The following is a 12,491-nucleotide window of genomic DNA, read 5'->3' on the forward strand; positions in this document are numbered from 1 at the left end:
CTAATTTATTTTTCTAAACGGTTTATCCCATTTAACAGGTAGAAAAAGAAATTACCAGACTGTTTTATTGTAATATATAGTAATACACACACAAAAATAAATGCAAGTCAGTATACCATGTGTCAAATCTTTAGCAGGCAGAAATTACTTTCATAATTAGTATTGGTAGTGCAGACGGTGACAGATTATGTTTTCTTGTGCCCGTTGGTTGGCTTTATTGGTTTGATTCATTCCTATTGCTGTGTGGGAGGGGCTTGGACAGTGATCACAGGCTGAAATAAAGAAATCATAGACTCAGAAACAAAGTAATAGTGCATTAAGTTAATTTCTAGGTTCCAGTGGAAATGAGGAGGAACATGTTTGAAAATCCATATTTAAATGAATAAGCTTTCATGTTTCTTCATTAAGGGTTTTGGGCCCAGTCCCTATGGACACTATAAAACACTATGGACGTCGTACAACTCTCGTGCGGGCCGTAGTGTAGTTCAGTAATTCTACCATTTCACATGAGAGACTAAATTAAAAAAACGAGATGTGCGGGCAATGTCTAGGCCTTTAAACCGCACAGTCCAGTCCACTCACCATCCTGGATGTGGGTGAGCAGCAGTTGATAACCTTGCAGCAGTAGGCAGCCAGGGTGACAGATATGGCCACAGAGACAGCCTGGATCAGGAAATGCTCAACAGAATAACTTTCGAGCGCCGTCTGTCAATTGAAAAAGTTGGGGAACTATTTTAATCCCCCTCAACGACACACACTCACACACATTAAGATTGTGATGATTTGTGTGTAACCTACTTGTTTCTATGCCTTGGTTGTTGATACTTTCACAGAATTGTATATCTTTAAAATACTGTATTCCTACCATTGTACCATTGGTACATCTGAATACATTTTCCATGAGTTAATGAACTTTCCAAAAAAAAAGGGTGAACTGGACTCACTGACAGCATCATGCAGTTATCATGTTGGACTCCTGTATCGTTGTAATGCAATGACATCCAGCACCCAGTTTGACTGAAGGGGGTGTCCAGACCAAAAAGTAGGTCCACGAGCAAGTTCAATATAGAGACCACACAGGCCACCACCTGCATCCCCAGACAGGCCTTCAGCTGAGGATCAGAGCAAAGAAGTCATTAAGCAGGAGGCACCAGAAATCAAATGAGTTCACTGTATTTAATATTTCTTATTCATATGTTTCTTATAGAGCAGGGGACAGGGGATCATGGAGTTAAATATTAAAATGACTATTTTTAAGACTGAACGTTTTTTCGTACCAACTCTGAAAATGTTTGACATATGTAGCTTATTCACTCAAAGAGATATGGGTTTGAGCTGCAAAACACAAGAAACATTCTAGCGTAATAAGATCAGAGACTTGTTGTTATCATGTAACAATTAGACTTACAGTGGGAAGATGGAGATTCTGAGCCGCCAAGGCCAGACAACCAGCTACCATCACCTACAGAGTTTAAATTACATTCTGAAAGTCAATAAACGCTTTCAAGAGAAAGTCACAATATGCAAATCTACACATAAGGTACCCTGACACAAAAATTCAGCCTAAAGACAAGGGTGTTATTGCACTCACCGACACATATCCAATCAGATAACCGATCTGCTCAATCGGGAGATCCAATCCAAGGACATAGAATAGTGCGTAAACGAAGATCTTATACACACTGATGGTAATTTGGGTCACCTGAAAAGTATGTCAAATGTCAAAGGATTGATGCACTACGTCATTCATGCCCACGCTATTCTGTATTACACCTACCCCTAATGCTTTAGGTTCTGACTCCAAGTATTTCAGTTTTCGATGTGGGTCCGTCTGAAACGTGACTGAAAACAGGGGACCCTGCTCTGCTTCAGGAGTGATGTTTTGGGGTTGACTGGTCTCCGTCTCCTCGCAAACACCTTTGTCTTTAAAGTAAATCTAGACGTTATTTATCCTATTTTGACATTGGTTTCAACTACCCTACGGCTGGTTCACATCAAGCCCCTATGACTTTGTCAACAAACATATGTGAATTGCGGAAGCCTATGTAAAAATCGGTATGCCAACACTATAAAACGTTTTGTTTTTGAAGCCTGTACATTCATGTTTAATTAACAGGCAATACTACCTATAAGATGGCTATGTTAAAATGCATACCTTCCATTTCTGTTTCCACGCTGGTAGGGCCTATTGGATTTTATAAAATATATTTAATAAACAAGATCCGGGCAGATTATTTCAACTATCAAACAAAACTAGTTTTGGAATCCCGTTAGGTCCTCCCCCGATTTTCTGTGCAATTTGACTCTTCTGAGGTTGCAGCCCAGTACTACAACTCACCCCATGAAGAACCATGTTGTTATCGACGAAAATTCGTATTAATTAAGTGTTGGCCAGCATTTGTTTAGGCCTATATAGCCGTAAAACTACAAAATAATCACATTATTTCATTTGTCTGGTCAAACAAATGTTAATGTTATTTGTGAAGCACTTTTTACATCTAGTGTCACAGAGGGCTTGACATCTATATATCCATACGTCCATATAATTGCACCTAAACCAACCTAAACCCAGGGGCGAATCTAGGTTCCCACTTTTTTTCCCCTAGTCTGGATAAACCTGTTGTTTTTCCTGTGACCCAGCAAAACTAGGGGGGTCTGGGGGCATGTGTTCCCCAAAAATAAATTTTTGAAAATATCCTTTTACATAGTGTCCTCTGGTGGGTTTGAGGAAGAGAAATTAACAAATTTAGATTTAAAATATGAAAAAATAAAAAAAGTTAAGCTATTTTCTTTTAATAAAAAACATTTTGTATTTTTTTTTTGGGAGGGGGAGCCCCACCAAAGGTTTCATTAGCCCCCCCCCAAAAAAAAAACAAAACAAAATAAATAAGGCTAGATACGCCAATGCCTAAACCTCAAGGAAGACAATAATAAATTCCCAGGAAAACTCAAATTCAAGACACCTTGGGAGGCGCAGTGCATAATCTCATTTTCCAGTCTGTGACAGTGGTGCAGACCAGTCATACGTCAAAAGCAGAGATAACAAATAAGATTATATCCTAATCATAATATTGATGGGTGGTCGATTAGATCAATTGTGTTTCACCCATTTATGCAGTGCTGCTTTTTTCCCCAACTATGAAAAAATAAAAGGACACATATAGAGACAAATTCAGAAATAATCAGACTTCATGTATGTTTATTTAGATTTTATGTCAACCTTAACGATCCAAATGCTGCATAAAACAGTGTTTGTAAACATACTGTAGCTTCACCTTCGAAGTGACAGAAATACGAGAATCATAACACCACCATAATCACAAAAATATATTCTGCAGGTTTGACCAGTCACATTCCAAGCCAGGCCTATTCCCTTATTAATGCAACTTATTTTCAAGACTAAACACATTGCTGTCAAAACCATTTAAGCATTAATAGTATTTAAAAAATCCCTTTGATTTCCTGGGTTGATATAGTTAAACATGAATCTATAAATCACAATTACCTATTAATAAAATGTCCCCAATCTCATATCAACGACTTCTCAGTTCTCAAGAGTTCACAGCACGTTTAAGCTCCAACCCTGTATGAATTGTTTAAAGAGAGACCAGTGACCACAGTCCTCATAGGGGGAAAGGGCATCCGTATGGATATTAGAAACACAAGTAAGCAGACATGACTGATAGGAAAGGTTAGTAACACAAATCACTTAGCGGAGAGACTGTGACTGAGGTGGCATGGCCATTGTCGATGCTTCCCTTAATGTTGCTGATCTTTCAGAACGTTGTGCATCTGATCTAGAAGTAATACAAGAATGTAGTTGACATCTATGCTGTCAGTTTCATTTCAACCCAATCAAATGATGATAAAGCAAGCCAAGCCTTGGCGCTGAATCAACAAATAAACTCATCACCAACACGAGAAGTTCCCTGGAGCCCTACTTCTGGTTAGTGGATATGTAAGACACAGGATGGGGTTAGTACAGTGCAAATAGCAACAACTTGAGTCAGATGGTGGCAAACAAGCTGGAAATTGATGGGGAACGGAAACGCCCTTTAACCCCCAAGGATAAACCTCTGTGACCTCTTCAGAGTGACTGGTAGCCACTTGTCCTCTTCCTCCGGCCCAGCAGGTAGGCGATCAACACGATGACAATGAGCACCAGCAGGACCACGCCCACGGCGATGGCTACGCGATAGTCGGGTTTGTCGGCAGGGCAGGGCTGAGCTGTGGGGAAGCAGAGGGGAATGACAAGTTAGATTTACAATTAGCAAACGCTCTTATCCAGAGCGACTTACAGTAAAGTACAGGGACATTCCCCCGAGGCAAGTAGGGTGAAGTGCCTTGCCCAAGGACACAACATCATTCAGCATGGCCGGGAATCGAACTGGCAACCTTCTTATTACTAGCCCGATTCCTTAACTGCTCAGCCATCTAACTCCCCTGTAAAGTTAGATTTGGAAAGAAGCCTGGCATAAGTGTAACCCGAAGTGAGCTGGAGCAATCCAACTGCATGAAAACCAAGTCACCAGCTGCAAAAGGTTTACATAATTCTGAAGTTGGAGAAAGTATTGGTAAAAAACCAACTTACAAGATATATTACAGCTCGGTTTTAAAACCAACTTGTCTCCCAAGATAAGCAAATAATAGCCGATACAAAAAGGTTTTCCTTCCTGAAGCATAACTTCATAATCATCTAGCCAAATGAAATGAACATCAATGGAGAACATTGAACTAAAATACATCCCTTACATCATCATAGACAGGACAGTAAAACCAAAAAATGTCACCCAGCTCACCCAATCCTGTGGAATGGCAACCAGCTGGTCCCTAATCGTAATGATCCAGACCGCAACTATGCACAATGTCTTTTGTTTGAATTATACTTCACATATTGTTCTACACTGTAGCTATCCTTTATGAGGCGTTTCGGTTTAAATAATATAATTTCAATCTAAATCGATGTCACTGATGCTACTTTTCAGATTGGCTGTACAAAATAAACTTCAATTTCCAAACAGATTCATCTTTTGGTTGGGATAATCCAGTGATGAAAAAAAAAATAAAAAAAAAAAAATCCATGTGACTCTACCTGGTCAGGGTTTTTCTCTCTTGTTCAGTAAAAAAAAAAAACATGTCCTCCTAGCCAGCTGCATATACTTACCCCAGTTACCAGCCTCCTGTTTACTGCCTAAGTGATCTTACCCACAGTGCCCAAAAACAATCCAACTAAACAAATACAATAAACAATATGTCTACTGATAAGAATACAATGATCAGTAGACATTATTAGAGTTGTGTGTGTAAGTAAAGAATCCTAGATTATCACATTGTCTAACTTGAGTCAATACAGGCCCCAATGCTCCGTCCACTGTGAGCTAGAACAATGACGGCTTCTTTAAATGTCATGTGCTTGTCCAGTGTCAAGCCAATATATTCATACTGATCAGAATATGACAGCACTATTGAACCAAAATACTTCTATGGGACGTGTATGTGTGTGTATATATATAATATATATATATATATATATATTTATTTATTTATTTGGTCTGGATGCTTACGCTTGCCAAAGTCCTGGTTGTTGACGAGGTTGAAGGCCTGCATTTGGTCCTGAGTAACGTCCAGGTACAGTCCATTCCCCATGTACAGGGAATCACTCTTGCAGGAGTATGAATAGCCTGTTGCCGCGGCAAAGAGGTGTAGGGATTTGTTCTGTTGTTGGAACTCTTGGTTACCTGTAACGTTAGAACAAATACTGAGCGACAAGTCACAAGACAAAACTGGACCAAACACATATTCAGTCACAAAGTTTGTTCTACTACATGTAAACACTGATGCAGATCACATGCACCCTGACCCAAAACCAGTTAGGTGGCATAGAGTCAGACTTGCCATTCAACATAACTTTGAGATCTTGAACATATCTTGGCAGATTTAATTTCCTTAAAAACTGGGCTTGGTTAACATACTCAAACAACAAAGACAGGCTAGTTGTTATCTGGGAAGAGTTAACATGTAGCCACTTGACGCAACCGCAACAGAACAGTCCAAAGTTTCAATTCCAAGGGGTATTTGGTGGAAAATAGCCTAGGACCAACTATGCGAATGCTACTAGCTACCTTACAAAGACTGTGCTCCATGTCTACAGGTCAATGAGACACAAAATAAAAAAACAGTTTTTACCTCCAGATGTGAAGGGGTAGGACAGTTTAAAAGAAATAGCATCAACATAGACCATTTTGTCAGCCGCGCTCTGAAATAAAGAGGACATGCAAAGGTTATGTTGGACACTTTGGAAAAACAGATTCAAACTGGGTCACACAGTCGCAAACCTTATGAGACAACACTGATTGCTCACAACAGCCTTGTGGTATCAGACAGTGTGACTGGGTTTCCCCACACTGTGCATGCATGTCCGTTTTGGAACGTGGAAGGCTACAACTTAGAGCACTGATTCATCACTTTGTTCCCTAGCAGTCAAGTGTCGCTGCTGAAATAAGCCTTTAGCCAAACTAGTTCCTCTTTTCAGATTTAAGTTCCTCTTTAACAGCCATCACTTTACGTCCAATTCTAAAGAGAATGTGGTTAATGTAATCCACTACATTTCAAGAAAATATAAAAAGGTAGCTAGAAATGTGGGGCTAGGAAAATAAATCTTTATAGGGGAGCCACATTTGTTATCCTGGTTAACACGTAAAGACCCCTGTGGCTGCATTTATCTTCGGACATGTTGCAAACCTGCCAAATCTGTTACCTATTTCGGGTTCTCTTACCTTGTTGAACAATAAGGTGATGAATCCTTCGGTGAAAGTGAGGGTCAGTTCGGCTGTAGAAGTTTCACATTGTCCGGTAGCTTTTGTCATGCTCGGTTGAACAATGAATGTCCCATTTGCCTGACAAACAGAATCAGATTAAGATTACTAAATTGTACATTCAAAGTGGCTATGGCTTTGAGCTTTATGGAATCACTACAGCCTGGTCCACATATCACCATCGTAATACCACCTAAACCATTCGGTCAGACACCAAAATGAATGCTACATTGAAGGCAGCTGAGAGCCACCTATTGTGACCTCACTATAATGAAGAATTCCATAACCCACTTGGAATTCAACTGACCTTCCATCAGCAATGCCCCTTAAGCCTAATTTATACTCATGTCGCCGACACTTTTGAAATGGTCGCCGACTAAAAAAAGTGTCGCTCAGGCTGCTGCCTTTATACTTCGGCAAACAGTCGCCTGTGCTCAAGGTTCGTGTGATCGATCGGAGAAACTGACAATTTAAAATGTTCACTATGTGACGACATCAGCGCCAGTAGAAATTTCTCCTGGTAGGCGACACTTCCAAGCGACGGTTAAAAGTGTCGACCGTGACGTCATTTCTGTCGGCAAACCTTTTCAAAAGTGTATAAATTGGGCTTTAGGCTCACACAGTACCTTGTCAGTTACCAGTCGTAATTCCAGTGCCATCTGTGCCCGCAGACACAAACCTTTCCCCTCTGGCACGGTGTAGCTGCCCACGGTCAGGTTGGCATGCTTGGTGGGCTTAGGTTCTGTTGTGGGAGGGAGGGTTGTTGTTTTGAGGGTAGTAGTAGAGGGGGTTGTTGGTTTGGGGGTGGTTGTGTTGGAGGGGGTAGTAGAAGGTGTTGTTGGTTTGGGGGTGGTTGTGTTGGAGGGGGTAGTAGAGGGGGTTGTTGGTTTGGGGGTAGTTGTTGGTTTGGTTGTTGGTTTGAGGGTGGTTGTGTTGGAGGGGGTAGTAGAGGGGGTTGTTGGTTTGAGGGTGGTTGTGTTGGAGGGGGTAGTAGAGGGGGTTGTTGGTTTGGGGGTGGTTGTGTTGGAGGGGGTAGTGGAGGGGGTTGTTGGTTTGGGGGTGGTTGTGTTGGAGGGGGTAGGTTTGGTATCAAATCCAAAGGCGGGGGAAAGGCTTCCAGACGGTACGGACACTGTGCTGCCCTCAGGCAACAACCCTTAGATCAGAAAGAGTAAGAGGAATGGTTAGGCATCACTCATAAACAGGCATACGGTACTTGTTCTTGGGAACAAAGGAAGTGGTAGGCTAGTGAAATACTACTACATAATGCTAACCTAAACTCTATTTTCTCATATGTCATGATATTTGATTACATCTTTTGGACTTAAGACAAATGGTGATTTCCCCTACAAATGCTCAAGCAAGTTGTGAGTGTACTTTTGTTTTTACATGAGAGAACTGGTTTTGTGTTTGCTGATGTTTGCCAATTGCCAGGGATATTAGCTTATCTACCGCCACGTGACACTACTTGACAAGCTATTTTATTGCCAATAGATTGCGGAAACGCAGCCCTTAACATTTTACAGGAAGTAGCAGTTTTATACGAATACAATTATTACAAATAACTTCAGCTCTCTTCAGATACACACCAAGACAATATTGTTAATTGCATCGCTTTACTTCACCAAAAGTATTTTACGTAGCCTAGCTACAATAGTTGTTGCCCGTCAATCAAAATACGCACGATACATTTGCCTGCGTGACTCATCCAAAATAGCATAGGCCTGAATATGAACTGTCCTCTATATGAAGCATAAAACAGGTTAAAAGAAAACAAATACAAACTCATATTTTCAGGTAACTAAAAATGACGTAATAACTTAAATAAGGATAAATACATCAAATGTGTACATAGGCCATCATAAAGTAGCTATAGCTATTATCAATTATAGGTCTGTTTAAAAAAACGTAATATGTTCATATAGCTATCCGTTGTTCAATAACATCGTGAACTTTAGAACGGAGCAGCCAAACGGTCAAACAAACTTGAACCTACTTCAGTAAACTACTTTTGCATGAAGCTTACCTGAGACAAAGGCGAGTGTGCAAAGTAACAAAAATCCCTTCATCGTTGAAGTTAAGTTTCTTCAATGTATGTTTTTTAATATAGTTGACCTACGGTAAACTTGCCTGTCATTTAACTCCTCCAGTGAGGTTGTGACCGAAAGGAGAGCGTGTTTGAATATGAACTGCAGCTGCGTTGCGCACCGTGAAACCCCCAAAACGATCAATTACGACCAAGCAGAATTGAAAAGCATGTAAACGAAACCGATCCCTAAACCTATAAAGTAGGCTACATCACATTTAAAACATTAGCTAACCTATATTTTATCTCCCTGATTTAGTTTACCTGCTTGTATACGACTTGTGAAGATTGTGTAGCCTATTGATAGTTGTTTTTTATAACTTTGGAGATGCTGTTATGCACGGTGTACTCTCACACAAGCTACTCATGTAACAATATATTTTTTTTCTTGCTGGATGTCAATAAGTAACATTGAAAAGGTCTATCTTACTTTGATAAGTGTTGATAGAACAACAATTTTGAGAAGTGAGAAACTCCAAAATATGATAACATGCCCCACCTGACCATACAAACAGACACAATATCTACACTCACAAACACGTACATCAACACAAATACACATTCTAAAACTTCCTATTTATTTGATTTTGTTCCCGGGATATTTTCATTGCGATTTAGCCGGCCTTTGCTGTTCTTTAAGCCAATCAAAACGCTTTACAAGGGAATAACCCAACCCACTGTCAAGTAAAACATGAAAACGCGGTGCATTGCCATAAAAGGATTGTATCCGCGCATGCGCTGTTTGTATAGTTTTGTTTGAAGTGATCTTCTGCAGCTTGCAAGGCGGATGGCAGCAGTTCATGAAAACGAACAGGAATCACCATAGATAAATGTACATCATATAAATTGTCGTTGCTTCTTCTAGATTTTCTTTCATGACTTTATGCATCAGTGGAACAATGCTAGGCCATCACTATCCCAACGTGGAAAAGTCACAACAACTGGTCAGCTATGTGGAGGATTATTTGGAATGTGTGGAGTCCATGCCTCTGGATATACAAAGAAATGTTTCTCTTTTACGAGAAATTGATTCCAGGTATCAAGGTAAGATAGTTATGCGTCAACTTGGCGATCTGTATATATATAGTGTACCTAGGCTTGAAAATGGCTTTATACTTTCTGTAATAGAAAACTGGGTGTGCTGAATTGATCATTGCACGCGCCCTATCGTATACACTTGAAACAAGCAAAGCTAACTAACCACGATTGACAAACGCTAGCTAGCCATTTTAAATGCGTGTCCAAACAAAAACCAATAAGAGTTTTCGCCTTGCATTACGTTTCCTTTCTCCCGACACCGCACCATTAAGTCCAAACTAGACGCAAGCACCCTGCTTGTCCGGTCGCTAAGCGAGGATCAGCCATTTTTTGGCAGTACTAAGATGGTTGTTGATCTTATTATTGTAGGCACTTAACGAGTGCTAACATAAACGTTTTGTATTGTATGTAAAGGCGTCTTTTTAATTTCGATTCACAGTTGCTAGCTAGTTTGCAACCTAGCTTTACGTCGTTAGCACGACGTAAGCTAGCTAACTAACGTGAATTGCACTCGGTATTTTACTCGTCATTTTTAATCATCGGTCGAGGTGGTCAGATTTAAAATCCCGTCCACTTAAACATTCAAAACTAGTGTAAGTCCATTACTGCTTTTGCAAACCGTAGTCACTGACATGAAAAACAACAGGAAGACTACTAAAATGTTGGTACAGCTAGTCCTTGACGAGGTGTGTGTCCAGGCGTTGAGCTGTACTACTACAATGTATCACTTGTCATGTTGATTTCATTGTGAGACAACCCCCTGCTCGTCAGACCTCGGATGATGTCACTTCCTGCATTCACAATAGTGCGGAAGTTGAAAACTACAATGGCATATTTTCTTATTGCCATAACCAAGGTAGTTTGTTAGGTTTATTAACTCAATTCGGCAAGTCAATGAACTTATCCTTCATAAACCCCTTATATTTTCACATCAACTTTTCAACTGTAAAAAGTACAAAACATACATTGTCATTGCTTCTTTTAACCTACTAGCTATATACTGTGTATATATGATATAGATAGTACTAATACTTTCCCCATCCTGCTTGTGTGTCCATTTTTTCAGAGGTGCTGAAGGAGGTGGACGACGTGTTTGAGAGGTACCAGGGCGAGCAGGACGCCGCCCAGCGCAAGCGGCTCCAGACCCAGCTGCAGCGGGCCCTCATCACCAGCCAAGAGCTGGGCGACGAGAAGATCCACGTGGTCACGCAGATGACGGAGCTGGTGGAGAACCGCTCCCGTCAGATGGACTCCCATTCCCTGTGCCTGCAGGAGCCCTGCGAAAGCGAGCGGGTGGCGGCCGAGAGGCGCTCCGGATCGGTGCCGGAGGCCCCGCCCCCGGAGCGTTCGTCCACCCGCCGTCCGCGGCGCCAGCGCAACAGCGAGAGCCGCGACTCGTGCCACGCCTCGGCCAACGGCTCGCTGGCGGACGACCCCGGAGAGGAGCCGCCGCTGTCTCAGCCGCGGGAGAAGAGGTCCAAGTCGGCCAAGAAGAAGAAACGCAAGGCGGCCAAGCAGGAGCGGGACGCCTCGCCGGTGGAGTTTGCCATCGACCCCAACGAGCCCACCTACTGCCTTTGCGAGCAGGTGTCGTACGGCGAGATGATCGGCTGCGACAACGATCAGTGCCCGATCGAGTGGTTCCACTTTACCTGTGTGGGGCTGACCTACAAGCCCAAGGGGAAGTGGTACTGTCCCAAATGCAGGGGGGACAACGAAAAGACGATGGACAAAAGCCTGGACAGGAACAAAAAGGACAGAAGGTCGAGGTAGGGGACAGGTGGTCGCTCGGTGGTCACTCTCTTCCCTAGAATATCTTGACAAGTGGGACTAGTGGACTGTTGAGACAGTTGGCTGCAAGTTGTGAGAGCACAATCCAACAATATCTGTAGCAGTACGTAATACATGGACCTGCCATTAAAATGGTGCTTTTACCCTTCTGACAAGACACTGATGCCCATAAAGCAAATTATGGGAGACAGATGTTGCTGTACAAATCATCCGCCTTTTGTTTAATGTTTTTCAAAAAATGTTGTTTAAGACATTTCACTTTCTTCTACCCACATGACAGAACGGAATGAAAGTATCTCAAGCTTTTGAATCACCATCCTCTTTGACTACTTATTTGATACAAGGTCTATTGGAATAATGTTGTCTCTCTGTTGAAATAAAATATTATGTTTGGAGTCTTATTTCCCATGAAAGTTTCATTTTATTGATTAGTCTTCATTATCTGCAGTTCTCGTGCAGTAGGAAGCTACACTTTATTTGGTTAAAGTTGCTCAATACCTCTTACTTTTATGTGAGCTTGATACCAGAGTTAATGTTTTCCACGTCTGTCATTTCAATCAATGATTCTCAGGCATACAGCCCTTCAGTAAGTTGTGGCAATGATGGTCTGTTGGACACTGGAGTGTACTTGTTTGTGGAGACATATATATATATTTCTTTGTCAAACTAGTTTAATATCACGTATTTGTGTCAAATGTTTTTTTATATCCATTAAAACAAAGTTCTATGGCAAGCTGGTATTCAATCCTTTAATATTTTTT

The 12,491-nt window shown here is 41.3% G+C and overlaps 3 protein-coding genes across 4 annotated transcripts; 1 reads left to right on the forward strand and 2 right to left on the reverse strand.

Annotated features, from left to right (window-relative positions):
• Window positions 1-47: 47 nt before the first annotated feature.
• Window positions 48-2,290, reverse strand: LOC124487126. Its single transcript, XM_047049196.1, has 7 exons — window positions 2,156-2,290; window positions 1,778-1,923; window positions 1,592-1,702; window positions 1,409-1,462; window positions 945-1,112; window positions 583-705; window positions 48-272 (listed from the first exon to the last, which is right to left on the reverse strand). Exons 1-7 carry the CDS (start codon window positions 2,160-2,162, stop codon window positions 234-236), a joined length of 648 nt encoding a protein of 215 aa, XP_046905152.1. The 5' UTR covers window positions 2,163-2,290; the 3' UTR covers window positions 48-233.
• Window positions 2,291-3,171: 881 nt separating this feature from the next.
• Window positions 3,172-9,286, reverse strand: LOC124486962 (macrosialin-like). Of its 2 annotated transcripts, XM_047048889.1 has the most exons (7): window positions 8,842-9,286; window positions 7,442-7,971; window positions 6,777-6,896; window positions 6,187-6,256; window positions 5,565-5,738; window positions 4,084-4,227; window positions 3,172-3,797 (listed from the first exon to the last, which is right to left on the reverse strand). In XM_047048889.1, the coding sequence occupies exons 1-6, from the start codon at window positions 8,882-8,884 to the stop codon at window positions 4,088-4,090; spliced, it is 1,077 nt and encodes a 358-aa protein (XP_046904845.1). In that variant the 5' UTR covers window positions 8,885-9,286; the 3' UTR covers window positions 3,172-3,797; window positions 4,084-4,087. The 2 variants fall into 2 exon arrangements, with proteins under 2 accessions (XP_046904845.1, XP_046904844.1); XM_047048888.1 differs by having other exon boundaries at window positions 3,172-4,227; window positions 8,842-9,284.
• Window positions 9,287-9,622: 336 nt separating this feature from the next.
• ing2 (inhibitor of growth family, member 2) lies at window positions 9,623-12,463 on the forward strand. Its single transcript, XM_047048890.1, has 2 exons — window positions 9,623-9,945; window positions 11,006-12,463. Exons 1-2 carry the CDS (start codon window positions 9,777-9,779, stop codon window positions 11,710-11,712), a joined length of 876 nt encoding a protein of 291 aa, XP_046904846.1. The 5' UTR covers window positions 9,623-9,776; the 3' UTR covers window positions 11,713-12,463.
• The last annotated feature ends 28 nt before the right edge of the window (window positions 12,464-12,491 follow it).

This window comes from Hypomesus transpacificus, chromosome 25, assembly GCF_021917145.1.
Source record: "Hypomesus transpacificus isolate Combined female chromosome 25, fHypTra1, whole genome shotgun sequence".
NCBI lineage: Eukaryota > Metazoa > Chordata > Actinopteri > Osmeriformes > Osmeridae > Hypomesus > Hypomesus transpacificus.